The sequence below is a fragment of the Nannospalax galili genome, unplaced genomic scaffold (genome assembly GCF_000622305.1).
Source record: "Nannospalax galili isolate Female #2095 unplaced genomic scaffold, S.galili_v1.0 scaffold960, whole genome shotgun sequence".
NCBI classification, from domain to species: domain Eukaryota; kingdom Metazoa; phylum Chordata; class Mammalia; order Rodentia; family Spalacidae; genus Nannospalax; species Nannospalax galili.
The window spans coordinates 1208067-1233189 of record NW_008348313.1 but is presented as its reverse complement, the minus strand read 5'-3'; the positions used below and the strand labels follow the sequence as shown (position 1 = coordinate 1233189).

The 25123-nt window shown below is 53.6% G+C and overlaps 2 protein-coding genes across 8 annotated transcripts in view; both read right to left on the bottom strand.

Annotated features, from left to right (window-relative positions):
• The window catches only part of Ppfia3 (PTPRF interacting protein alpha 3), a 35447-nt gene extending 13547 nt beyond the window's left edge, over window positions 1-21900 (bottom strand). For 3 of the 6 annotated variants that reach the window (XM_008845029.3, XM_008845030.3, XM_029569362.1), the window contains exons 1-19: window positions 21616-21900; window positions 16111-16365; window positions 15523-15624; window positions 14691-14855; window positions 14206-14280; window positions 13964-14038; window positions 12282-12503; window positions 10742-10888; window positions 10526-10660; window positions 10028-10111; window positions 9562-9693; window positions 9013-9075; window positions 8842-8921; window positions 8337-8481; window positions 5690-5883; window positions 4316-4538; window positions 2483-2646; window positions 2258-2385; window positions 33-126 (exon numbers count right to left, since the gene is read on the bottom strand). In XM_008845029.3, coding sequence (XP_008843251.1) covers window positions 33-126; window positions 2258-2385; window positions 2483-2646; window positions 4316-4538; window positions 5690-5883; window positions 8337-8481; window positions 8842-8921; window positions 9013-9075; window positions 9562-9693; window positions 10028-10111; window positions 10526-10660; window positions 10742-10888; window positions 12282-12503; window positions 13964-14038; window positions 14206-14280; window positions 14691-14855; window positions 15523-15624; window positions 16111-16350 — 2468 coding nt within the window. In that variant the 5' untranslated portion in view covers window positions 16351-16365; window positions 21616-21900. The remainder of the gene's footprint in view (window positions 1-32; window positions 127-2257; window positions 2386-2482; window positions 2647-4315; window positions 4539-5689; window positions 5884-8336; window positions 8482-8841; window positions 8922-9012; window positions 9076-9561; window positions 9694-10027; window positions 10112-10525; window positions 10661-10741; window positions 10889-12281; window positions 12504-13963; window positions 14039-14205; window positions 14281-14690; window positions 14856-15522; window positions 15625-16110; window positions 16366-21615) is intronic. The other 3 variants (XM_029569361.1, XM_008845031.3, XM_029569363.1) reach the window with 1 other exon arrangement.
• Window positions 21901-22812: 912 nt separating this feature from the next.
• The window catches only part of Lin7b (lin-7 homolog B, crumbs cell polarity complex component), a 2679-nt gene continuing 368 nt past the window's right edge, over window positions 22813-25123 (bottom strand). The window contains exons 2-6 of one of the 2 annotated variants that reach the window (XM_008845028.1): window positions 24997-25115; window positions 24827-24898; window positions 24085-24294; window positions 23203-23366; window positions 22813-22917 (exon numbers count right to left, since the gene is read on the bottom strand). In XM_008845028.1, coding sequence (XP_008843250.1) covers window positions 22896-22917; window positions 23203-23366; window positions 24085-24294; window positions 24827-24898; window positions 24997-25115 — 587 coding nt within the window. In that variant the 3' untranslated portion in view covers window positions 22813-22895. Of the gene's footprint in view, window positions 22918-23202; window positions 24295-24826; window positions 24899-24996; window positions 25116-25123 lie in introns of those variants that run through there. The other variant, XM_008845027.2, reaches the window with a different exon arrangement.

Sequence of the window (25123 nt, the reverse complement as noted above, 5' to 3'; positions counted from 1 at the left end):
CCCCACCCCCGTTCACATGCGGACAGACTCACTTCCGCTTATTCCTTCTGTCCTTGTCTCCCGGGCCTGTCAGCTTGGCTAGCCCCAGAGGGTCAGTGGCTAGTGTTTCATCAGACGGTGTTCCAGCTGGAGGCAGAGGAAGTTCAAAATTAGCAAAGTAACAGAGCTGGAGAAACGGCTCAGCGGTTAAGAGCAGAGGATCAGGGTTCAGTCCCCAGCATCCACATGGCAGCTAACAACCACCTGTTACTCCAGTTCCAGGGGATCCGGCCTCCATAGGCATTGCATGCACGTGGTACACTTACATACATTCAAGCAAAACACTCATACACATAATATAAATATAAATAATTTTTTTTAATTAGCAAAGTCACAAGCTGCCCTGGATAGCTTTAGTGTCAACTTGACACACCTGGGTTGAGGGAGCCTCAACTGGGGGATTGCTTCTATTGGCCTGTGGCCATGTCTGAGGGGTATCTTCTTGACGAGTGATGTGGGAGGGCCCAGCCCACTGTGGGTGGTGCCACCCATGGGCAGGTGGGCCTGTGTTGCATCAGAAAGCAGGCTGAACGGGGGCCAGGAGAGCAAGCCAGTAAGCAGCGTTCCTCCATGGCCTGTGCTCCAGCTCTTGCCTCCAGGTTCCTGCCCTGAGTTCCTACCGTGGGCTCCCGAATGAACTGTGACCTGGGAGATGTAAGACAGATAAACCCTTTCCTCCCCAAGTTGGTAGTGGTCAGAGTATTTTGTCACAGCAATGAAGAACAAACTAGGACATAAGCAAGGCAATGTGGTGGTCCACGCTGACAACCTCAAGCACTCAAGAGGCAGCTAGTTTAAGACCATTCTGGGCCACAAATGAGCACCAGGCTAGCCCAGGGTTACATAGGAAGACCCTGTCTCCAAAATCGACCCCCCCCAAAAAAAAAAACAGGTCAGCAAGATGGCTCACTGGGTAAAGGCATTTGCCACATAAACCTGAGAATCCAGAGCCCATGTAAAGATAGAAGAAAATAATCGACTTCACAAGGTCATCCTCTGACCTCCACATGTGTGCTATGGCATGTGTATGTACACACACATACACACAAATAATAAAGTTTTTAAATTATAATAAAAAAGGCTGGAAATATAGCTTGGTGATAGAGCACTCAGCTGGCATGCACAAAACAAAACAAAAACCACATGTGGGCATGATGGGGCACACCTTTAATCCCAGCACTCAGGAGGCAGAAGCAAGAGGATCTCTGAGAGATCCAGGCCAGCCTGATTTACACAGAGAATTCCAGGCCAGCTGGGGCTACAGGGAGACTTTTATCTCAAAAAGGAAAACAAAAGAAAAAAGAAAAAAAAAAAAAAAAAAAAAAAAAAAAAAAAAAAACACACAAGAGTGTCTGGAGAGATGCTCAGAGGTTAAGAGCCCTGGCTGCTGTTACAGAGGACCTGAGTTTGATTCCCAGCACTCAATGACGGCTAACAACCATCTGTAACTCCAGTTCCAGGGGATCCAACGCCCTCTTCTGACCTCCAGGGACACTGCACCACATGGGTGCACTTACACACATGCAGGCAACAGTCATACACATGAACTCAAAAAAATGAATTAGCAAAATATTTTTTAAAAACACAAAAAACAAAGAGGGAGGGGCCTGGAAAGATGACTTTCAGCTCTTGCAGACAACCCAGGTTCAGTTCCAAGCCCTCACATGGCAAATAACAATGTAGACATTTCATACACATTTGCAGTGCACTTACATACATGCACGCCAACACTCATACACATGAAAAATTTTAAATAAATAATAAATTTTTAAAGGGGGAGGGCTGGAGAGGTGGCTCAGCAGTTAAGAGCACTGGCTGCTGTTACAGAGGACCCGAGTTTGGTTCCCAGCACCCACATGATGATTCACAATCTTATGTAACTCCAGTTCCAGGGAATACAATGGGTATCACATACATGTGGTGCAATTACACACATGCAGGCAAAACACCCATACACATAAAACAAAAATAAATAATTTAAAAAAGTCATTACCAAGCCAGGCATGGTTGTGCATGCCTTTAGTCCCAGCACTTGGGAGGCAGAGGCAGGTGGATCTCTCTGAGTTCAAGGTCTACATAGTGAGTTCGAGGCCAGCTGGGGCTACAGGGAGACCCTGACTCAGAAAAATCCCCCAACAAATGAAGACAGGCATAAATGTCTCACAGAGATGAGCTAAGAAGGTGAAGACGAAAGAAAGGCTGAGGTCACTATACTTACCCAGAGACGCACTTTCCCGGCCTGGGGGTCCCATCCGACCCTTCTCTTTCTTACCGAAGAGCCGACCTATGGATGACTTGATGCTCTTCTTCTTCGGGGCTTTGTGGAGGGAATCTGGGGTGCCTTCACTAGAAAAGCGGGGAAGAGTAAGGCTGAGCCTAGGGTACCCACTGTCCCTCCAAGTCTTTGTCCCCTCCCATCTCCCCAACCCTTATCCCTGCTGACCTTCCCCGGGAAGGACCCCCATCCTCCAGGGACCCGGCCTGTAGTGCCAAGGCCTGGGTCATCCTCTCAAGACGGGCAGAGCGAGGAGTGGGTGGTGGGGTGTCTCCTGGGATGGCCGGCCCCTCCCCTCGTGCAACCCCAGCTTCCTCCTTGAGGATATGATTCTAAGGACAGAGACAGGTAGATGCAGGATTAATTTGAGATTAGTGATGGGGGTACTCCATTAACTGCAGTCTACTAGGGTGTGTCTCAGTTGTCTCTGGTTCCGACAGTAATTTGAAGGTACCCTAGGTCAAGTAGGGAGTATAAAGATAATGCCTGAAGTGCCCTGGGGCTGGAGACCCCCATAGCACAGCAGTTCTGCTTTAGAATCAGGTCCGGAGAACAGGGAAGCAAGGCTCTGCCTGAAACTACAGAATAAGGCTAATTTGCCTTCCCCAAAGTCAGTGTCCCTTGTCCTCCCTCTCCTCCTCCTCTTCCCTCCCCTCCTCTTCCTCTTCCTTCTCCTCCTCTTCCTCTTTCTCCTTCCTGTCAGATAGGGTTTCACTATGGAGTCCGAGTTGGCCTCAAACTCACCACTGTCCTCAGCCTCTCAAGCACTGGGATTACAGGTGTCCAGCCACCATACTCAGGTTCTCAAAGGTAAATTCTGAAGATCTAGTTATAGATGTGTGTTTAAAACATTTTTTTTTTTTTGGTCTTTTTGAGACAGGGTCTCCCTGTAGCCCCCAGCTGTCCTGGAACTCACTATGTAGAGCAGGCTGGCCTTGAACTCACAGAGATCCTCCTGCCTCTGCCTCCCAAGTGCTGGGATTAAAGGCGTGTGCCACCATGCCCAGCTAAAACATTTTAAGATTACATTTATGCATTTATTTATTTAGTGTATGTGTTTGTGTGTGGGTGCGAGTGCATGGGTGCGCCCCTGTGGAGCTCACACGACAGCTTTCACCCGCTGGTTCTCTCTTTCCATCATGTGGGTTCCAGGGAACCAGCTCAGGTTGTCAGGCTTGGTGGCAAGTGTCTTTACCCGCCATCTCATAGGAACATTTTGATTCTGTAGCTGTGTGTGGTGCATGCCTGTAGTCCTGGATACTCAGGAAGCTGAGGCAGGAGGATCACTTGACCTCCTGAGTTTGACAGCGGCCCTGTCTCAAAACAGAAAATGTATGCAGAAATTTAATGTGTGCAATTAAATTAAAATGGTGCCAGTAAGAGGGCTCAGAGGGTAAAAGGCATCTGCTGCCAAGCCTAGTGACCTGAGTTTGATCTCCAGGACCCAAAAGGTAAGTGAGAACTGATTCCCACAAGTTGTCCTCTGTCCTCCACAAGCACACACACACAAATGAATGAATGAATGAATGAATGAATGAATGAATGAAATGTAATGTAATGTAATTTTAAAAATTCAAAGTGAGGCCAGGCATGGTGGCACACGCCTTTGATCCCAGCACTCTGGAGGCAGAGGCAGGCGGATGTCTGTGAATTCAAGGCCTGCCTGGTCTACATAGTGAGTTCCAGGTCAGCAGGGGCTACAGGGAGACCTTGTCTCAAAAGACCAAAAACAACAACAACAACAACAACAAAAAACCATCAAAATGGACCACAGCCGCTGATCGAAATCCCACAACCCATTGAACGGCGTCGCCTCACTGCAGTTCTCCTGCCCTGGTTTCCTTCCTGAGTGCCAGTGTGACACTCACCTTTGGAGTGGGAACTTTCAGGGAAAGAGAAGGACGCTCCGGAAATCCACTGTGTAAAGCGTTCTGGTAGCTGCTTGTCGGAAGCCCTGTCTCTGACCTCCCCCCACCAAGTTGAGCAATTCGGAACACTCACAGCCTTGTCGCTGCCCTCCCGGGCAGGGCTGGGGGGTGCCAGGCGAGGTGTGGAGTGACCCGAGCTGGGAGGGGAAGGGCTGGCGAGGGTGGAGGTGGTGAGCGAGGGCGGCAGGGAGCAGCTGCTGCGGTAGCGGCCCAGGGAGTCCAGGCCAGAACTGGACACCCGGCTCTCCAGCTCCTCCGCGCGCTGCTCTGTTGTCTCCTTCTCTTCCTGGATTAGCCTGGGGAGGGAGACAGGAGACTAGGTGGAGGGCGGAGGGGAGGAGGAGCTGCAGATCCCTCGAGGCCTGGGGTGCGGGGTGGGGTAACTCAGAAATAGTTAAGTGAATTTAGAATGTTTGGTGGACTCTTTTTTATTACTATTATTTTTTATTTTATGTGTATACATGGATTGCCTGCATGTATGTGTGTGCACTGGTGTCAGGGAGGTCAGAAGAGGGCTTCGGATCCCCTGGAACTGGAGTTATGGTCGGTTGTTAGCTGCCATGTGGGTGCTGGGAATCAAACCCGGGGCCTCTGCAAGAGCTGCTAGTGCTCTTAACCACTGAATCCTCTGTCTGGTTCCTGGACTCTTTTTTTTTTTCAAAGACATTTATGGGGCTGGGGGAAAATGATTCAGCAGTTAAAAGCAACGGCTGCTGCTTCTGCAGAGGACCAATTTCCCTATGGCGCTAATAACCATCTGTAACTCTGGTTCTAGAGGATCTGATGCCCTCTTCTGGCCTCTGTAGGCTGGCAAAGCACTCATCCACATAAGATAAAAATAAATCAATTTAAATATATATACATATATATATATATATATATTTTTTTTTGGTCTTTTTGAAGCACAGTCTCCTTGTAGCCCCAGCTATCCTGTGACTCACTATGTAGACCAGGCTGGCCTCGAACTCACAAAAATCCGCCTGCTTCTGCCTCCCAAGTGCTGGGATTAAAGGCATGCGCCACCACGCCCGGAGTAAGATATTTAAAAAAAAATAAATATATAAGCTGGGTGTCAGGCAGTTGAGTTGCCCAATGTGGGTGCTGGGAATTGAACTTAGTCCTTATCAAGAGCAGTATTTGTTCTTAACCATTGAGTCATATTTCCAGCCCTTGGTGAATTCCTAATGCCCTCAGAGGTTCAAGGGGAGGCAAGAAATACTGATGGGCTCAAGAAATCACTGTAGAATGGGACTGGAGAGATTGCTCAGTGGGTGCTAGCAAAGGGATACTGATGTAGCTAACAGGGGAGGCTTGTGGGTATACCCCAGGACCAAGTACTGCCCTGGAAGAATCCATCAAGGGCAGTGTGAAGATAGCTGGGCTCCGTCATTTGGGGTGGGGGGTGTCCCAGGAGTCAAGGGGTTGTGGGCACTGGGTTGAGACTCACTTGATCTCCTTGTTGATGGCTTCCAGCTGCTCCTGCAGCATGATGGCCAGCGTCTGCACGTCGGCCTGCCCGCTGGGGGACAGCAGCTCAGCCCCGAACATCCCCTCAGCCTCCTCTTCATCTGAGCCATCCAGCTCACCAGGGAATGGGGGTGGGATGGACCCTGCAGGAGCAGAACGCTCCCACTCCTGTCCCTGTGGGTGGGGGCTGAGGTTGGCGCCTGGCTTTGTGTGCCCTCCTAACCCTAACCCCAGGTCCTGATGCTTTTCCCAGGTCCACCCTCCCCATGCACTTCAGTAGAGTTCTATCCCCTGTTCCTTCTCTTCATAGGTCCCGCTTCTTGGGCCTGAGAGATGGCTCAGTGGGTAAAGTGCTTGTTGCACAAACTTGATGCCCTGAGTTCAATCCCCGAATCCCATGTAAAAGTGGAAAGAAGGGCCGGGCCTAGTGGTGCACGCCTGTAATCCCAGCACTTGGGAGGCAGAGGCAGGCGGAATTTTGATATATCACAGTGAAAGATTTATCGTCCTCTTTTTTTTTTTTTTTTTTTTTTTTTTTTTAAAAAAAAAAAAAAAAAAAAAAAAAAAAAAAATGGAAAGAAGGAACGGACTCCATAAAGTCAAAGTTGTCTGACCGCCACATGTGTGCTGTGGCGTGCATGCCCACTGCCTTGACACTAACAGTAAAAATAATTTTTTTTTTAAGGGAAGATGTGGTGACCCACGACTTTAACCCCAGCACTTGGGAGGTGAAAACAGTCAGATCTCTGTGAGTTCAAAGCCAGCCAGGACTACACAGTGAGACCCTATCTAAAAAATAGAAACAAGGGGCTGGAGAGATGGCTCAACAGATAAGAACACTGGTTGTTCTTGCAGAAGACCTGGGTTTGAATCTCAGCACCCACATGGCAGCTAACAACTGTCTGTAACTCCAGTTCCAGGGGATCCGACAGCCTCTTCTGACAGACTCTTCTGTCGTCCAAGGGCATTGCACGACACGGGTGCACTTACCTACATGCAGGCAATACACACATACACATAAAAATAATAAATAAAATATTTTTTTAAAAAACAAAAACAGCTGGGCATGGTGGTGCACGCCTTTAATCCCAGCACTTGGGAGGTAGAGGTAGGTGGTTGGTTCTCTGTGAGTTCAAGGCCAGCCTGGTCTCCATAGCAAATCCAGGCCAGCTAGGGCTACAGGGAGACCCTGTCTCAAAAAGACCAAAAAACAGAAAAAAACAACAAAAAAATTTTTTTTTAAGTCTCTTCCTTGCTGGACATGGTGGTGGATTCCTTTGACCCTAGTACTAAAGAGGCAGAGGTAGGTGGAGCTCTGTGAGTTTGAGGCCAGCCTAGTCTATGTGGCAAGTTCCCAGGCTAACCAGGTCTGCATACTGAGTGTGTCTCATAAGTAAATAAATAAAATCTTTTTCTTTTCTTTTTTTTTGGTTTTTGCTTTGTTTTGTTTTGTCTTTTTGAGACAAGGTTTCCCTGTAGCCCCAGATGGCCTGGAAGTAGCTATGTAGACCAGGCTGGCCTTGAACTCAGAGATCTGCCAGCCTCTGCCTCCAGAGTGCTGGGACTAAAGGTGTGTACCACCACGCCGGGCTTTCTTTTTCTTTGTGTGTGCATCTAGAGGCCAGTCCATGCCTTCATTCACTGCCCCCAATTTTTTAAATTTCCTTTTTTAAAAACATTAATTTAAAAAAATATTTTATTTATTATTTTATATGTATGAGTGTTTTGCCTGCATGTGTAAATGCACCCATGTCATGCAATGCCCATGGAGGTCAGAAGAGGGCATGAGATCCCCCGGAACTGGAAATTAGGGAACCATGTGGATGCTAGGAACTGAGCTTGGGTCCTCTGCAAGAGCAGCCTGTGCTCTTAACCATTGAGCCATCTCTCCAGCCCCTAATTCATTTTGTGTAAGGAGGTGGGTATGCGTGTGGCAAGGTGCACATGTGAGGTCAGACGACAACTTTTGGGAGTTAGTTCTCTCCTTCCACCACACAGGTCCAAGGGATCAAACTCAAGTTATCAGACTTGTCCTAAAGCACCTCTCCTTCCTTATTTTGTGGCAGCATCTCTCACTGACTGAAGTTCACTGATTGGGCCAGCTGACCAGCATTCCCTAAGGATCCTCCTGTCCTCGTCTCCCCAGAATTGAGATATAGACTCAACCACTGCTTCGGTCTTTTTTCTTTTAACCTGGGTACTGAGGATCTGAACTCAGGCCCTCCTGCTTGCATGGCAACACTTTACGGAATGAGCGACCTCCCCACCACAGACAGGTCTCTTTCTTTATGACAACCCCAACTCTCCCTAAGCTCTCCACAACCGTGTCTGATTCCCATTTTCCTGGACCCAATCCACTTCCGTTCTTCACCCACACCACTCTGGGACTCTCCTCTCTTCCCCCATCTCCAGTGCTCACCAGGCAGCAGGACAGTCGCAGGAGAAGATGAGACAGTTGTACAGGCAAGTGCGGGTGATAGTGTTACAAGTCGGGAGAGGAGACAGAGAGTCAGGGAGATGGCCTCTTATCATCCCAGCCTGTTCCCTGAACCCCATGGATCCAGCTGGCCTTCCCACCACTGCCCACACAAGCCCTGTTCCATCCAGCCCCAGAAGTGGTTGCTGACCTTGGAAGACTCATCTTTGGCCCCTGACCAGCGGCCTCTCTTGCCTGCCCGGCCACTGCCAGCCCCATAAGGATCCAGGGGGGCACCAGAAGGTAAGGTAGGTGCCTGGGAGTAACGGAGCTCCAGGGCACTGCCAGGGAGAGACCTGTGGGCAGAGGAATAGTCAAGGACCCAGAAGTCAAAAGAAGGGATGGACATCAGGGGTCACTGGCACAGGCCTGCTTGGGCTCAAGGGTGCAATAACTAGATTCAGTGGGTTATTTTAAAAAGAGATGAGCCAGGCATGGTAGCACATGCCTTTAATCCCAGCATTTGGGAGACAGAGGCAGGTGGATCTCTGTGAGTTCAAGGCCAGCCTGGTCTACACAGTGAGTTCCCAGCCCCCAAAAAGAAGACATGGGGTGGGGAGGGGCTTCATTGGGGGCAGTGAGAGGGGAAAGATGAGGCGCATATGATCAAGATACATTGTATAAATGTATTATCAGATAATCTTTTTTCCTGTCACCTGGAATAGGAGGATGGAGGCCTCCCCCGCAACTGATCAATCTCCATCTGCATCCGCTCCATCTCAGCTAAGAGCTGCTCCTGCAGGGAGGAGGTGGAAGTGTCAGGTGAGCATCTGCTGCTGTGAGGAGCAGACCCCTCAGTAGTTCCCCCTTGAGTCCACAGCCCTCACCTTGTTCAGCAGCAGCTCATCTTGAAGTTTCTTCATGTTCGCAATCTCCTCGCTCAGCGAGTTCTGTGGAGACAAGGGTGAGATGGGAGCGTCCAAAGGGGGTGTGGCCAGAGGGGTGTGGCCTGGTATGATTCAGCTCTTGCTTCCAGGGAAGCAAGAAGTGCCTTCAGTCACACAGCAGAGTGGAATTTGGGGTGTCCATGTTTGGGGGGGGTCTCAGGTGACAGATCTGGGGAGATGTAGGCCCTAGGTCTGTAGATCTAGGGGGATGTAAGCCCTGGGTCTGCGGATCTAGGGGGATGTAGGCTGTGGATCTGCAGATCTAGAAGGATGTAGGCCCTGGGTCTGCAGAGCTGGGGGGATGTAGGCCATGGGTCTGCGGATCTAGGGGGATGTAGGCCGTGGGTCTGCAGAAGTAGGCAGATGTAGGCCCTGGGTCTGTGGATCTAGGGGGATGTAGGCCTTGGGTCTGTGGATCTAGGGGGATGTAGGCCGTGGGTCTGCAGCTGAAGGCACCCCTGGTTGCTGGCGATCAGGGCTGGGAAGCACCTTCTCCTCCAGAGCCCCCATGCGTTCTTTGAGGTGGAGCTGTAGCCGCTCGTTGGACTCGCTCAGCAGCTTGTCCACCGTCTCTGACAGGCGCTTGTTGTGGTCGTCGTTCATCTTCTCCCGCTGCCGAGCCTGCACGAGGGAAGCAGGGTAGGGTGGTACAGGGGTCCTGCCCAGAGCACCACCCTCCTCCAAGCCAGGCCCCTCCTCAGCTCAGCCCTGCCTCCTGTCATCCCTCAGCGAAGCCCCGCCTTGTCCCAAGACATCTCTGCAGGTGTCCACACTGCCCCTTTATCTAAGCTATAGAAGCCCCGCCTTCATCTAAGCCCCGCCCCTCACCTAAGCCCCACCTTATCCCTAGAAGTCCTCCACAAGCCACGCCCTCCTCCAGCTAAGTCCCGCCCCTCATCTAAGCCCCTCCCCCACCTCGGAGCACCATCCTCTCCACAGTCCTCCTGCCTCTCACCCGCTGTAGCTCCTGGTTCTTCTCCTCCAGCTGCGCCTCCAGCTGCCGAAGCCGCTCCTCGAAGTTCCCATGGCGTTCCTCAGCCTAGTGAACCGAATCCATTCAGTCTGGACACTGCTGGGATCCAGGCAGGCTCCTGGTCCCGCCTCCTCATGACCCCTCCTCCATGTAGCCTCTCCTCCCCATGACCCTTCCTCTCATGGCCCAGCCTCCCACTGACCCTGACTCTCCATGGCCCCTCCTCCCCGTGGCCACACCTCCCTTTGACCCCTCCTCCCCATGGCCACACCTCCCCATGACCCCTCCTCCCCGTGACCCCTCCTCCTCACGACCCTTCCTCCCCGTGGCCCCACCTCCCAGTCTCTTCTGGACCTGCCTCTCTATGGCCCCTCCTCCTGTGGGCCCCTCCTCCTGTGGGCCCCTCCTCCTGTGGGCCCCTCCTCCCCACGGCTCCTCCTCCCCACGGCCCTTCCTCCCCGCCCCTCGCCTGGCCCTTGCCTTGTTTAGTGCCGCCACGCGCTGCGCCAACTGAGCCTCTATCTCGGGTAAGGTCTCCGCCTTCTGCAGCGTCTGCTGCAGCTTCTGCTTGGCGTCGTCCAGCCACTCGGCCAGCTGCCGGCTCTTCTCTTCGCTCTGAGTGGGAGACAGCAGAGCCAGCGCCTCAGTACCCCGGCTTTAGCACCCTCCCCTCGCCCCCGCTGGGCGGGCCCCCACCTGCCGGTACAATGACTCTTTGCTGGCCAACTCGTTCTCCAGCTTGTCGTTGGCGTCGTGCAGTGACGTGGCTTCGCGCTGGGCACTCAGATAGCGCTTCTCCAGCGTAGTGATGCGTTCTTCCATATCCTCCCGCTGTGCCAGGGCCTGCAGAGGACCAAGGGGTGCGTGGACCGCAGCTCCCAGAACCGACTGAGAACCCTAGGCAAGGCACTGAGGGAGTTCCGGGAAATGGATGACCTTGCCCCACTGCAGGTCACAGCTTTTAAGACATTCTGGCTTCGACGATCCCCAAAAGAAGATGGAAGGGTCAGAGCACAGTGTTGTTAAGTGCCTGTAATCCCCAGCACGTGGGAGGCTGAGACAGTTGGACTTCGAGTTGGAGGCCAGCCAAGTTCAAGGCCAGCCTGGGATACATGGAGAGACCTGGCCTCAATAGACAAAAATGAAGGCAAACAAACAAAAAACCAAAGACCTATGAAGTCTCCTCTCCAGATGCAGGTCTGCATAGTTTGAATCACAGAGTACCTGCCCTGGTGTTGTGAAGGCAAAGTTCCCATCTATCTAGGAGGAAGCACCCCTGACCCCCCAACTCTGAGTAAGCAGCCACAAGCTTAGAATCCCATAAGGGATGCTCCAGGGTCTGGTGGGAGACAGACCTGCCTGGGAAGTCTTGTGTGGGGCCAACAGCCCCTGCAGCCTGCTAGGCCAGTGAGAAAGAGAAAGCTCATTCTAGTTCTCATTCAGGATGTTCAAGAATTCAGGCCAGCAGTGCCTGGTAGTGCAGTCCTGTCATCCCCAGCTGCTCAGGAGGCTGAGTCAGGAGGATCAAAAGTTTAAACCAGCCTGGTTTACAGAGTGAGTTCAAGGCCAGACTGGGCAACCTATCCTGTCTCAAAATACAAAGTAAAAAGAAGGCTAGGGACATACTTCATTATTAGAGCGCCTGCCTAGACTCCCCCAGTGAGGGGCTGGGGTGTGGCTCAGTGGTGGAGCCCCTGCCTAGACTCCCCCAGTGAGGGGCTGGGGTGTGGCTCAGTGGTAGAGCCCCTGCCTAGGATCCCCCAGTGAGGGGCTGGGGTGAGGTTCAGTGGTGGAGCCCCTACCTAGAATCCCCCAGTGAGGGACTGGGATGTGGCTCAGTGGTAGAGGCCAGGTCTCTTCATCCCTAGAATCCCCCAGTGAGGGGCTGGGTGTGGCTCAGTGGCAGATATAACATGAGCCTAAGGTTGAAAGCCCTGACTTGTATCCCCAGCCCCACACGAAAAAAAAAAAAAAAAGGTTCAATTTAGACACCCAAAGAATGTCACCATGGTAACACACTAACTAGGTGTGAGGGCTACTCTGCCACTAGCAAACACTCAGATCAGCCCTACTTTACAGGTGAGAAAACTAAAGCCCAGAGAAGAGAGAGAGAATCCACACAGGTTAGGGACTGAGTCCAGGGCCCACCATTTGTGAACTCAGCTATTCTTAACAAGGGGCTGGGAGAAGGCTGGGAGAGGGACCGAGGGCAGCCCTCCAGGGACTCCCGCCTCACCTCCTTGAGGTCTCGCTGCAGCTTGGAGTTAGCTTCCTCGGCCTTACCCAGCTCGCGGTGAGCAGTGCCCAGCTCCTCCTCCAGCTGGCTCATCTGACGGCACAGCACCGCCAGGCGCTCCCGCAGCTGGCACACCTCCGCACGCTGCCGCTCTAGGGCTTCCTCCAGCTCTGCTGTGCGCCGGCTGGACTCTCCAACAGGACCCAGGCCATTGGCAAGGGTCTGGAAAGAGAGAGGGGAAGGCACAGAACCCAGAGTGGGTCTGGATTGATGAGCCCAGGTGATGATGGGGTATCAAAGTTCAGTAAGGATCATGTAGCTCAGAATCAACAAGGGCCAGTCAGTGAGGGTCACAGAAGTTAGAAAATGGCAATAAGAATCTTAGGGGTTTGGGGCTGGAGAGATGGCTCAGAGGTTAAGAGCACTGACTGCTCTTGCAGAGGACCCAGGTTCGATTCCCAGAACACACATGGCAGCTACGGGTGCACTTACATACATGCAGGCAATACACTTATAAACATAAAATAAAATAATAAATAAAATATTTTTTAAAAAAAGAATCTTAGGGGTTCTGGGTTGGGAGAGATGGCTCAGAGGTTAAGAACACTTGCTATTCTTCCAGAGGACCCAGGTTTGATTCCCAGCACCCACATGGTGGCTAACAACAATCTGTAATTCCAGTTCTATAAGATCCGAACACGATGTTCTGACCTCTTCAGGGAATTGCAGAACGTGAGTGCACTGACATACATGCAAGCAAAACACTCACACATAAAATAAAAATAAGCCAGGCATGGTAACACCTGCCTTTAATCCCAGCACTCAGGAGGCAGAGGCAGGCGGATCTTTGTGAGTTTGAGGCCAGCCTGGTCTACATAGTGAGTTCCAGGTCAGCTGGGGCTACAGGGAGACCCTGTCTCAAAAAGACAAATAAATAAATAAATTAAATAAATAAATAAATAAATAAATAAATAAAATATTTTTTTATTATGACCAGCAGGGACCAGTCAGATGGCTTAGTGGGTAAGGGTGCTTGCACCAAGCCTGATGACCCAAGTTCAATCTCCAGGACCCACACTGGAACTCACTGGTTTGAAACTTACTCTGTAGCCCATGCTGGTGTTGAACCCACAGAGATCTGTTTGCCTCTGCCTCCCAAATCCTGGGATTAAAGGTATGCACCACCATGCCCTACCTATAAAAGCTCTTTAAAAATAAATAAAATGGGGGCTGGAAAGATGGCTCAGCAGTTAAGAGCACTGGCTGTTCTTTCAGAGGACCTGGGCTGGATTCCTACCACCCACATGATGGCTAACAAATGTCCATAACTCCAGTTCCAGGGGATCCAATGCCCTCTTCTGACCTCTGCAGGCATTGCACAACATGTATGCCTTACACACATACAGGCAATACACTCATACACATAAAAATAATGAATAAAAAAAATTTTTAAAGAGATGTAGCTCAGTGGTAGAGCCCCTGCCTAAACTCCCCCAGTGAGGGGCTTGGGTGTGGCTCGGTGGTAGACCCCCCTGCCTAGAATCCTCCAGTGAGGGGCCGGGGTGTGGCTCACAGTAGAGCACTTGCCTAACATGCAAGAGGCCCTGGATTCCATCCCCAATACAATAAACAAATATACAGGAGTTCAATAGAGGTCACAGGGAAGGTCTTGCACCTCTCACCTGTCCATCCCCATCCTTGCCCGGCTCCTCCAGCCCCGACCGCCTTCTAGACAACTGGTCTCGAAGGTTCAGAGTCTGGAAGAGTCAAAAACAAAACAGTACCATGAGTTCCTCCTTGGGAGCCCTGTTGATTTCTTCTTCTGATCCAACTCCATTGGCTGTCTTTGTATAGAACCCTTTCAGTCAGTCCCTTAGTCCCCGCATCAAGGCACCACTCACCCCCTTCTTAGCCACACCCCTACCTCCTGGTTGCTCAGCTCCAGCTCCTCCTCCAGTACGGCCACTCTCTCCAGTGCCATCCGAAGCCTTTCCCTGACCTGGGGAGGAGAGTGAGAGGGGAGTAGACAAGTCCAGACTCTTGTAAGGCCTGGTAGTGCAAGTCTGCCATATCAGCTGTTCGGGAGCCTGAGGCAGAGGCCTGCGTGCAAGCCCTGCCTAGGCTACAGAGTTCAGAGCCAATCTGAGTCAGGTGACTGCGGCCCAGTACACTCCTGGAACAGGTTCAAAGCCTGTATAACGAAGGTGAGGCTCCAACCAGGTATCAGGCAACCTCTCCCACTGGTACCTACCACTGTAGTTCATTTTTTTATGATCAGTTCCTGTGCCAATCACAGTAACGCTGTTTCCCACCAGGGATACCCTTACCCAATCCCAGCCAGCTCCTCTCTCCCACTAAGTACGACTGGTCAACCATATGTCTCTATTCCTGTTCTTCCAAAACCCCTACCTTCTCATCCAGGGCCTTGTGGTGCTCAAAAAGGGATTTCAGAGCCTTGAGCACCTCCACCTCAGAGGAGACCCCGCCTGGGGACTGGGCCTGGCGCTTTACCACCGTCATGCGCAGAGAGCGCTCATGCCTGGACACCAGGCACTCCAGGTGTTCTAAAAGGAGCTGAAAGGACAGGACATGGAATCAAGGAGAAGCAAAGGCAGGGTAGGGGAAGCGGGAGACAGGTAGGGAGGTCACAAGAAAGAGGGGTTAGAACCAAGCAGAGGGGCACAGCGAGAGACAGATCAGGAAAGAGAGAGGATCAGCAGAGGCATGGTGGCCCCGTGAGGTGGCACACACCCTTGATTCCGGAGCCAGAGTTCCAGGCCAACCCGAGCCACATAGTGAAACCCTATCTCAAAAATAAATAAATAAGGAGCTGGAGAGAAGGCCCCAGCCGTTAAGAGCACTCACTGCTCTTGTAGAGAACCTGGGTTCAATTCCCAACACCCACATGGCGACTAACAACCATTCTTAACTCCAGTTCCAGGGGATCCGATGCCCTCTTCTGACCTCCGTAGGCATTGCACTACACGGGTGCACTTACGTACGTGCAGGCAATACATGCATACACATAAATAAAAATAATAAAGTATAAAATAAATAAATAATGGCATGGTGCAGGAGAAGAGGAAGGTCAGGGAGAAAGATGAGAAGCACAGAAAGACCGGTCAGAAAGTGTGAAGGAGGAAGAGGAGTCGGAAGAGCTAGGTGCAGGGAAAAGCTGGGGCAGCCTGCACCACGCAGTGCCCCCTCATCCACCTAGGCTCCGCCCCCATAGAGCCCTCACCCGGGTGTTGTTCCGCTCTGCCTTCAGTTCTGCGATCTCTTCCTCCCTTTCCAACAGCTGCTCCCGACACAAGTTAAGCTCCTTTGTTAGAGCTGCAAACTCCTGTCCAGGTGTGGGCAGAATCAGAAAGGCTGGATCAATTCTGTCCCGATTTCCCTCCTGGTCCAAGAATTTGCAGGCTCCGCCCTTCCCGGCTAGGCCACGCCTAACCAGGATAAGCCCCGCCCCAGGGTCTCCAAACCCCGCCCCTGACAGGCCCCGCCTCCTACTGACTCTCAGGCTACCTCCACCCTTCCTCTTGCTATTCAAGCCCCTCCAGGCTGTCTTGTCCCTTCTGTTACTGAAGACCAGCCTATCCTTGGTTAAGCCAGGCACATTCTTCCGTCCCCCTTAGTTAAGCCAGGCCCCGCCCCTCCCCCTTTCCAGGTCTCGCTTCTCCTCCTAAGCAGACTTGACCCTTCCTGTCTAGGCCCCGCCCTCTCGCCGGTAAGGCCCGCCTACCAATGGCAGGCCCGCCCCCAGTCCCCGCCCCATCGCTCGCAGGCCCCGCCCCCTTCAGACCCCGCCTCCAGCAGGCCCCGCCCAGACCTGGGGCAGCGCGATGCTGAGCTGCCGCTGCAGCGAGTCCTTCTCGTGGCCCAGCTCGCGCAGCCTTAGCTGCGCCGTCGCCAGCCCGTCCTGCGCCTCGCGCAGAGTCTCCAGCAGGCGCTCGCGTTCAGTGAGCATCGTGACCATGAGGCGCTCCAGCTCGCCGCCCGCCTCGTCCGGGCCCAGCGCCGAGCCCCGCCGGCCATCCTCGCTGATGGTGGGCATCACCTCGCACATCATGGCGGCGGCGCCGGCCTGCGGGTGCGGGGAGGAGGCGGACGGGCCTGGTCAGGGCTCAGGCGGGGAACGGAGGGATGTACTCTGGGGCCCCATCCGGGCGCTGCACAGGCAACTGAGGTTTAGCCACTCTGACCATGACACGGGGAAACTGAGGCACAGCCACACAGGAGCACTCTGACAGGGAACCCAAGTTCCGGTCGCCAAGGGTGGTAAACTGAGGCCTACCCTTTGTAATCATGGCACGGGATGACATGAAATCCATTGCTCTCAGGTGAACAGCCCCGGCTCCCTGGGTAAGAGCACTTAGGGAAACTGAGGCTAGACTCCACCGTGCACCTGCCGCAAACCAAAGCCTGGCCACTTAGAGGAACTGACTAAAGATCGGGGACCAGGCACTGGTTGAGTGTGGAAAATTTAGCCTCTATTTATTGTGGCTCTGCTTTGAATCCTCAACTCACTCCATAGATGGGGAAACTGAGGCACAAGGGAGAATCACGCCTTGAAAGAAGCCATGGAACTTCAGACTGAATTCAGTTGCTAGAACTTGATTTTCCTGAGTAATGTGCTCCTCCATTTGTCTAAGACAAAATATTCGGGCCCTCTTCTAAAACCTAAAGATTTGGGGCTGGAGAGCTGGCTCAGCGGTTAAGAGCACTGACTGTTCTTGCAGAGCACCAGGGTTCAATTCCCAGCACCCACATGGCAGCTAACAACGGTCCAAAACTCCAGTTCCAGGGGATCTGACACCCTCCTCTGACCTCCACGGATAATCCAAGACACGGGTGCACTTACACACATACAGGCAATACACTCATACATATAAAATAAAAACTAAAGATCCACACTCCGTTGAAAGGATTAAAACAAAAAGCGTAGCAGGAGGGCTGGAGTTTGACTCAGTTGGTACAGAGCTTGCCTGGCATGAAGGAAGCCCTGGGTTGGACCCCTCATAGCACAAAAACAAAAATAACATTCATATATTTAAGCCAGGCGTGATGATGCATGCCCGTAATCCCAGCACTCGGGTGAAAACGGAAGGATCAGGAGCTCAAAAGCACCTTTCAGCTACACAGGGAATGCCAGGCCAGTCTGGGCTGTCTGGAAAAAAAAAAACAAAATAAAACCAAACAAAAAGACACAGCACAGGGCTGGAGAGATGGCTCAGCGGTTAGGAGCACTGGCTGCTCTTGCAGAGACCCAGGTTCAATTCTCAGCACCCATTTGGTGGCTAACAACCATCCCTAACTCCAGTTCCAGGGGATTGGACGCCCTCTTCTGATTCCAAGGGCATTGCACGATACGGGTGCACTTACACACATGCAGGCAATACATGCATACACATAAAATAAAAATAATAAATGAAATATTAAACAACACAAAGCCAGGCTTGGGTCATCTGCCTCGGATCACAGGAGTCTGCCCCTCACCCCAGTCCCTGTTTCCCCCTAGGTCTGGGACTCTGACCCTCCAACTTTCTTTTCCCTTTACTCTGAATGGTTCTTGTATGCAGCAAGACCCAGAAGTCCCAACCTTTGCATACTTCCACCCCTGCTCCACCAACTCTCCTCCAGGATCCTCCAGGGTCCAAGACTGTCTCCAGCCCCGCCCTCACGGGGCGTTAACCTAGAGTGTGGGAGGAGGAAGGGGCGGGACTTGGGGCCTGGGGCCAGAGGCTGGGCTGGGTTGGAGAGAGGCCCTCTGAGCTGCTCCCTGGGGCTCTTCAGGTCTGACAGGTCCGGCTGGCCCAGCCGAAAGCAGCAGGACTTTCGCTCCTTTCCTTCCCCCTAACCATGCAGCGACCTAACCGGTTTGAGATTGGATACTTCCCAACCCCACCCAAATGAAGATGGTGACCAAAGCTGAGAACTGGGTCCTTGAGTTCCCAAAAGGGTAGAAGGAAGCCGAGGGGGCTCTGAGATGCCAGAGAGGAGGCAGTTGGGTGCCTGGATTCCTTTGGTCTTTAAGTGGCAGCCCTGAGAATCTAGACTTCCCAGAAACTAAATTCAGGAAAGCCTTTATGAAAGAGAAGGCCTCAAGCCAGATCCCAGCATAGTGGCTCAAATTCATAAACTGCTCAGAAGACACGACCCTGGTGATGTAAGCTGCTGTAGACCCTCCTATTCACCAAGAAAGAGAACGGACAGCCAGTGTCACAAAGACACCAGAAAACGCAGATAAGACAAGAGCTTAGGCAGTGGGCATGCACCGGAGGGTAAGAGCTGATGTTGCAAGGTAAATGCTACAACTGAGATCTAGAGGATCTAGAACCGGTGCAAAGCCACCTGATAAACAGGTGTCTGGGCCATCCCGAGCTCCAAACACAGAGGAGAGCAAAAATGACACCAGAGGGTCATCCCTACCACAATCAAAAAAGAGATCTGGTCGGAAGACAGACTCTAGAACTCAGCCTGTTCAGCATGAAGGCATTGACTAGGCCTGGTGGCCCACAACTGATCCTAGTACTCAGGAGGCTGAGGCAGGAAGATTACAAGTTCAAAACCAACCTAATGAGATTCTGTTCTGAACACACACACACACACACACACACACACACACACACACAGCCAATGAGATAGCTCAAGAGGTAAGAGCACCTGCCACCAAGTCCAAGAACCTGAGTTTGATTCCCAAGGAGAGAACTCCTACAAGTTGTCCTCCGACTGTAGCATATATGTGCCCCACATGCATGTATGCATACACACACATATGCACACAATAAAAATGCAATAGTGCCAGTGAGATGGCCTATTAGCTTCAGCAGGTAAAGGCACTTGCTATGACCACCTGAATTCAATCCCTGGAACCCACATAGTAGAAGGAGAATCAACTCCCAAGACCTGTCCTCTGACCTCCACACTCTCACTGTGTTGTGAATGCCCCCCCATTCACACAGTAAATAAACAAATAAATGTCAGAAAATTAAATGTAATGAGAGGGAGATTCTCTAACCAGCAGAGGAGGAGGTGTTCTAGAAATGAGAACATTTTGAGGCTGAAGATACTAGAAGATAGTCTAGAACATACTTAGAATGCCAAAGTACCAGATGGCCAAGGAAGCCTACGATCCACCGATCCACCGGGGGAACAAAAGGGAAACAAGTCTGACACTAAGGCTGAGGCCACAGTGAGGAAGAGAAAAAACAACACTAGGAAGGAAGAGGAGCAGGACCTAGACCCAGATGCAGAAACATGTGATGTGCAGCATTGCTTTGGATCCTGCAGATTTAAGACAGTACACTCTAGAAGTCACATCACCAGGTGAAGGACCATTAGACCACTTCAATGAAAACAACATATTCTGCAAGTTAGAATGTCTCCAGGAACAGAAATAAATCTAGAACAATAGTAGACATGGCCAGAATGTAGAACACATCCAAAATGAAAATTTAGCAGAAATTGGTAAAGACTTGTTGGGGGAAAATGGTTGCAGCATTGGGGATCAGACCCAGGACTTGGTGTATGCCAGAAAAGTGCTCTACCTTTGAAGCTATGCCCCACCCCCCACCCAAGCTTTAGTTGCTAGAAACTTGGAGCATGTCTAAGACAATTTAAAACCATAAATTGGCTTAGGGACATTACCTAGATATTTGAAAAGACAAAAGTGAGTTCTAAGCTAGCCCGAGCGACAGAGCTTGTGAGGAAGGGGTAGGAAGCAAATAGGAAAAGACTTTCCTAGGGTTTAGCAGCTGGTCTAGAATGTAAATCACCCATCGGTGAAGATGGAAAAGATGCATCAGCTGGAAATGTTCTAGAACTTCCAAGGAAAGGACCAAGGATAGAAATACAGAAGGTGGCTGGTAGGTTCCTGTGAACTGTGACCACACATCACACCTGGAGGAAGGGATGGCTGTTCGGTGGGGAGTTTGGGACATCTCACTATGGGTCTCTGGAGGTAGTGTGGTGCTGGAAACATCTCAAGCCAACCAGCTTTTAGGGGGAGGGGGACTCTGGAAGCCTGGCACCTGAGTGGATATGCAAGTGAGGTCTCAGTTGAAGGCTATGGGAGATGTGAGGTTGTAGGCTCATGAGGCCATGAAGATGGAGCTGAGGATGGAAGTGTGCAGAGCAAAGGACCTGGATTTTGAATCCTTGTGGGGTGAAGTACAGGGTGTTAGAAGCTTAGAGGGAGGGTTGGGCAGGTAGCCTACAATAGGGCAGATGATGCAGTCTGAGCTCCTGGGTCCCTGAGTGTGTATGTGGTGGGGGGAGGGTTAGAGGGGGTAGGGACTGGGGACCAGCATCTAGGTGTCCAAGGAGGAAGGAAGACAGAAGCTGAGGAATTGCATTCTGGATATCTTTAAAGGAGTCATGGCGTCTGGGTCCTTAAGGGAGCAGGTGCTGGGGTACCAGAAGGCTAGGTATATTTGTCTGAGGTGTGCAGAGGCTGTTAAACTAGGTGCTAAGTGGAGGGGGACCTAGGAAAAGGTTGAGAAACTGGATTCCCCAGGTGCTGAGCAGGGTGATGATCAGTTGGGGCTAGCAGGTGCATGGGCACCAATAGCCTTACAGAACCCAGTGGGAGCCGGAGGCTGTGTGCCAACGTCCCTAAGGTGGCCAGGACAAGCACATTTAAAACCCGGACTCTCCAAAAAGCGGCTAGAGTCCGAGAAAGCTAGGGTGCCTGGGGTTGGGGCCTGAGAACACTGGCCAGCCAGGGGAACCGAGAGGCCCAGCTTGGGGAGGGCCCGGGGATCCCCGGGTCAACGGCGCGGCGGGGGTATCCCCGCGCCGCCTGCGCCCCCTCCCTGGAGGCGGTGGCAGGAGGTGGGGGAGGCGAGGCAACCGAGAGCGCTGACCATGGACAGCTCCGGCGCGGGCCTCTGTCCAGGGCCTGGACCGAGGACGCCACCGGCTGTTACAACCAGAAGCTGGGGACGCGAATGGGGGACCACTGCGGACGCCTTGGGGGCGAGTCCCATAGCAGTGCCCAGTGTCAGGAGCTCCTAGGACTGGGCCGAGGGTTCTAGGCTCAGAGGGATCCCCTGGGCTGAGCGATTTAGGCTCAGAGGGGTCCTCTGGGCTGAGCTGAGCCAGCCTGGGCCCTGGAGGAGGTGCAAGGAGGCAGTGCGCCTGGGATTCCAGGGTTCGGCTGGGGACTCTGAGCTCGGGGAAGGGACAAGCCTGGGTTCCCCGGGCTAGCCTGTGCCATGGGGACTCTGGGGTCCCCCAGGATGAAGATGGGCACGCAGGGTCTCCGGGAGGAAGGTTCGCCCCGGGGTCCCCACGGTGGGCGCTGCCGGGCAGGCTGGGCCGGCCTCTTACCTACCTGGTCCACGGCGGCTGCGAGAGGAGCTGCAGGAGGGACAGGCGGGGTGGGGTGGGGGCACCGGGCGGGGCCCCTGGAGGCGGCCCGGGCCCGGATCTGGAGCTTTGGAGCCCTGTCTCCGCCGCGCGCGCGGGCTCAGCGTCTCTCGCTCCGGCTCCGGCGCTAGGGACCCCCTCCCCCTCACGGGCTCAACAGCCTTCTTACCCCCTTAAAATAGCCCCCTGCCCCTGTCACCGTCCAGCCTCACCCCGTGAGGCCTCAGTCGCCAGATCCAGGGGTGCCCACCAGCGCCCCCCCCAAGAAATCCCACCTCCTCTCCCCCCCCAAAAAAATTCCTCCTCCCTCCCCCTCCCCCAACAGCTCCCCGGCGGTTGTGGCCCCTTTAACAGGAGACTGACAGACGGCGCCGCGTGGCCAATGGGAGTTGGCGTCCGTGCCGGCCGGCGACCAGGCCCCGCCCCCGCACAGGCGGGGAGGGGCAGCGCGGGTGGAGAGCGGGGGGGCGGGGCTCCATACGCATCGACCAATCGGCGTGCGGCGTGCGTTGGCTGGGGCGGGGGGCGGAGCCCCGCAGGGGATGATGTCACCCAAAGCGAGTAACTCGTCCCCAGGAGCGCGAGTCGCAACCCCGAGTCCTCGCGGTGGCGCGCGTTGCACGGGACGCGGGGGTGGGCGGGCGGTGGGACCCGGGTGCAAAGTGGGGTTTTTATTTCTTTTCTTTTCAAGGCCAGGGCGGCTCCCGGAAGGACGTGCCGGAGCCGGGAGGTGAGGCGAGTGGCCGATGGCTAGCGAAGGCTTAGTAGGCTGCACTCCTGCGCCCGCCTGGGGAACTGCACGCGCCGCGCCACCCCGGACTCCCACGCCGACGGTGGCGCGGCGCGCAGGGCTCCCCCGGCGGACCCCGCGCCATGGTTCGCTCCGCCCCGCCCACCGAGGCCGCGCTCTGGCTCCGACCGCGTTTCTGGAGGGTTGTCTGTCTCCAGCTCTACACCCCGGCACTCGGACGCCGCCCCGGGCCAGCCCTCTGCCCTCGGAGGCGTGTCTGGGGAGCCGGCCTGCCTTGGCCTTCAGACACCGGAAGCGTTGTGCATCACATAACCAAGCTGGAGAGAGTTTGGACTTAAGCTCAGCCCCACCCTCACCCCACGCCCGCAGACACTGCACCCCAGGATTCGCGACAGACACACGGACACTCAGTGAGGGTCAAAGGTTTTTAAATAACGAGACTGTGACAATAAATACTGTACAGGGAAGGGGGAGGAGCGTCCTGGTCTGTGATTTCAGCCTCGAGATTCCAAGGACCTGCAAGGTGATGAGAGGAGGGGGGAGTCTAAATTCAGGGGGGGCAGGACTGAGGTTCTAGAGGCAAGGATCCAGACCAGGTGCAAGGATTTCAGGGTTGGGGTAGGGAGCCAGAGGGTCCCAGAGGCCTTGGCCACCATGGCAGGCAGAGGTCGAGTGTCAGGATGCGCCAGGTGAAGAGCCAGGGCTGAGGAAGGCAGTAGGCCGCTTGCATCACTGGCCTAGTCTGGGAGTCTGAGGGTGGGGGTAGGCAGCATGGGGCGAGGGTGGTGCCGGGAGGCTCACGAGTAGCTATGATGCTGCTGGCGCCGGCGGGCAGAGCGCATCTTCTCAAAACGGGCTTCCATCTCCTCCAGCACCCGAGGGGTATAGCGCACCACCAGCTTCACGGAGCCCTGGGCCGCCTTCAGCAGCTCCACCGCCTTCTCGTGGTGCTCGCCCTCTACACTCTGTGGGGCAGGCCTCACACAGACCTCTGGCCCAGGCCACATTGCCCAAACCCACCCCACCGGGACATGGGACCAAGCCCTAGTGAGTCTGACGCTAGGCTGAGTCCTCTTCGTGGGTCACCGACTTTGGGCTCAGCATCCCCTGCTAGAACCTGCCATGTCAGGATAGCTCAGAGTCCCAAGTCAATGAACCAGGGTTGCTCGCTTCTTATCCCATCCCCCTCCGTCCAGGAGAGGTCTGTCTACTGTCTACACCTATTACTCTTCTTTACTCCAGTCATCCCTGCCTTCGCCAAACCACCTCCTCAGCAGTGGGTTCTAAACCACAGGAGCCTCAGAAAGCTGTGTGGCCCAGACTTCCATCACACCCAAAGTTTCTTCTTACCTCACACCCAAAGTTTCTTCTTACCTCAGGGGAGTGCAGAGTTACAGCCTTGCCCTGCTCTCAACCAGGACCACCCTGCCCCTCTTAGCCTGGAGAATTACTCATCCTTCAACACCCAATTCAAATGTTTCTCCTTTTGCAAAAACTTCCCTCTTCTACACTGGACTGGTTCTGATCTGGACTGTCTGGAGTCCTTAAGAGTTGGGACCATGGGCAGCTTCTCTCAAGGTCTGTAGCAGTGCCAGGGCTGGCCACAAAGGCTGTGCTCCCTTTTGTTGAAAAAATGTGACCAGCCCAGGCTACCCTACAGACCCTGTCCTTCTCCCCACTCACCACACCATTCACAGACAGCAGCTGGTCCCCACGCTTGAGGCCACCATGGCGATCAGCCACACCTCCAGGGATGACCCGAGAGATATAGATGGGTGAGTTCTGTTCCTTGCCGCCCATTATGTTGAAGCCCAAGCCCTCATCTGTCTTCGGCAGCTCCACGACCCTGGGATGTGCATGGCCCTCACTGGCTGTGAAGGCAGCAACTGTGGCCTGGGAAAGAGAAGGTGTCTGTAGGTGAGGTACCCTCTCTAGGGTAGGGGCACAGCAGATAGGGTGAAGGAACTGGGCCAGGGTAAGCCACAAAGTTCAAGCAAGGGAATCCTGCCACAGCTGAACAGGACACCCTGTGGTGACTGTGGGGCCCTTTAGTGCATTTGCACACTGTTTCTGATGTGCAAAGGTGTGTGTGTGTTGACTACTTTGCACCTGCCAATCTTGTTTTTACACAGATGGAAAGATGGAAACTAGGCGCGCGAGTGGGGGGGGTGGCGCAGTTGAGAGTCTGCAGACAACAACAGGAGCAGGCACTGCAGTTTGGATAGACGTCCGTGTTTCTCAACGTGGGTCATCTTCCAAGCAGCCATGTGAGGCCGGTTTCCAAGCGTGCTAACATGAGTGTCAACTCATGTGCGTTAAAGTTATTTAAAGGGCATTATAAGTAAGTCCTCCAAGGGTAATCTAGATGCAGCAAGCCTGGAGGGGCCAGGAAGACCTGGGGAGGACGCTGCGCAGACGCGCTTACCTTGGCGGTGGCGTGAGCCCGCACCTCTGCGCTGCCGGTGATGTCCAGCGTGTCATAGAGCTGCTCATACACCTGGGCGGGGACCGAACATCAGGAAGGTCTGCTGCCCCGGACGCAGGCGTGGGGGACCGCGGAGCCCGTGGAATCGACTCCCCTGCAGCCCGGCTCACCTCGCGGATGGCGGAGCAGAAGCGGCTCTGCAGGACCCGCTGCAGCGCCTGCAGTTTCTGCGGGGGCAGCTCCCCGCTGCGCTGCAGCCGCTCCAGGAGCTCCACCGCCCGAGACACGTCTGCGGGG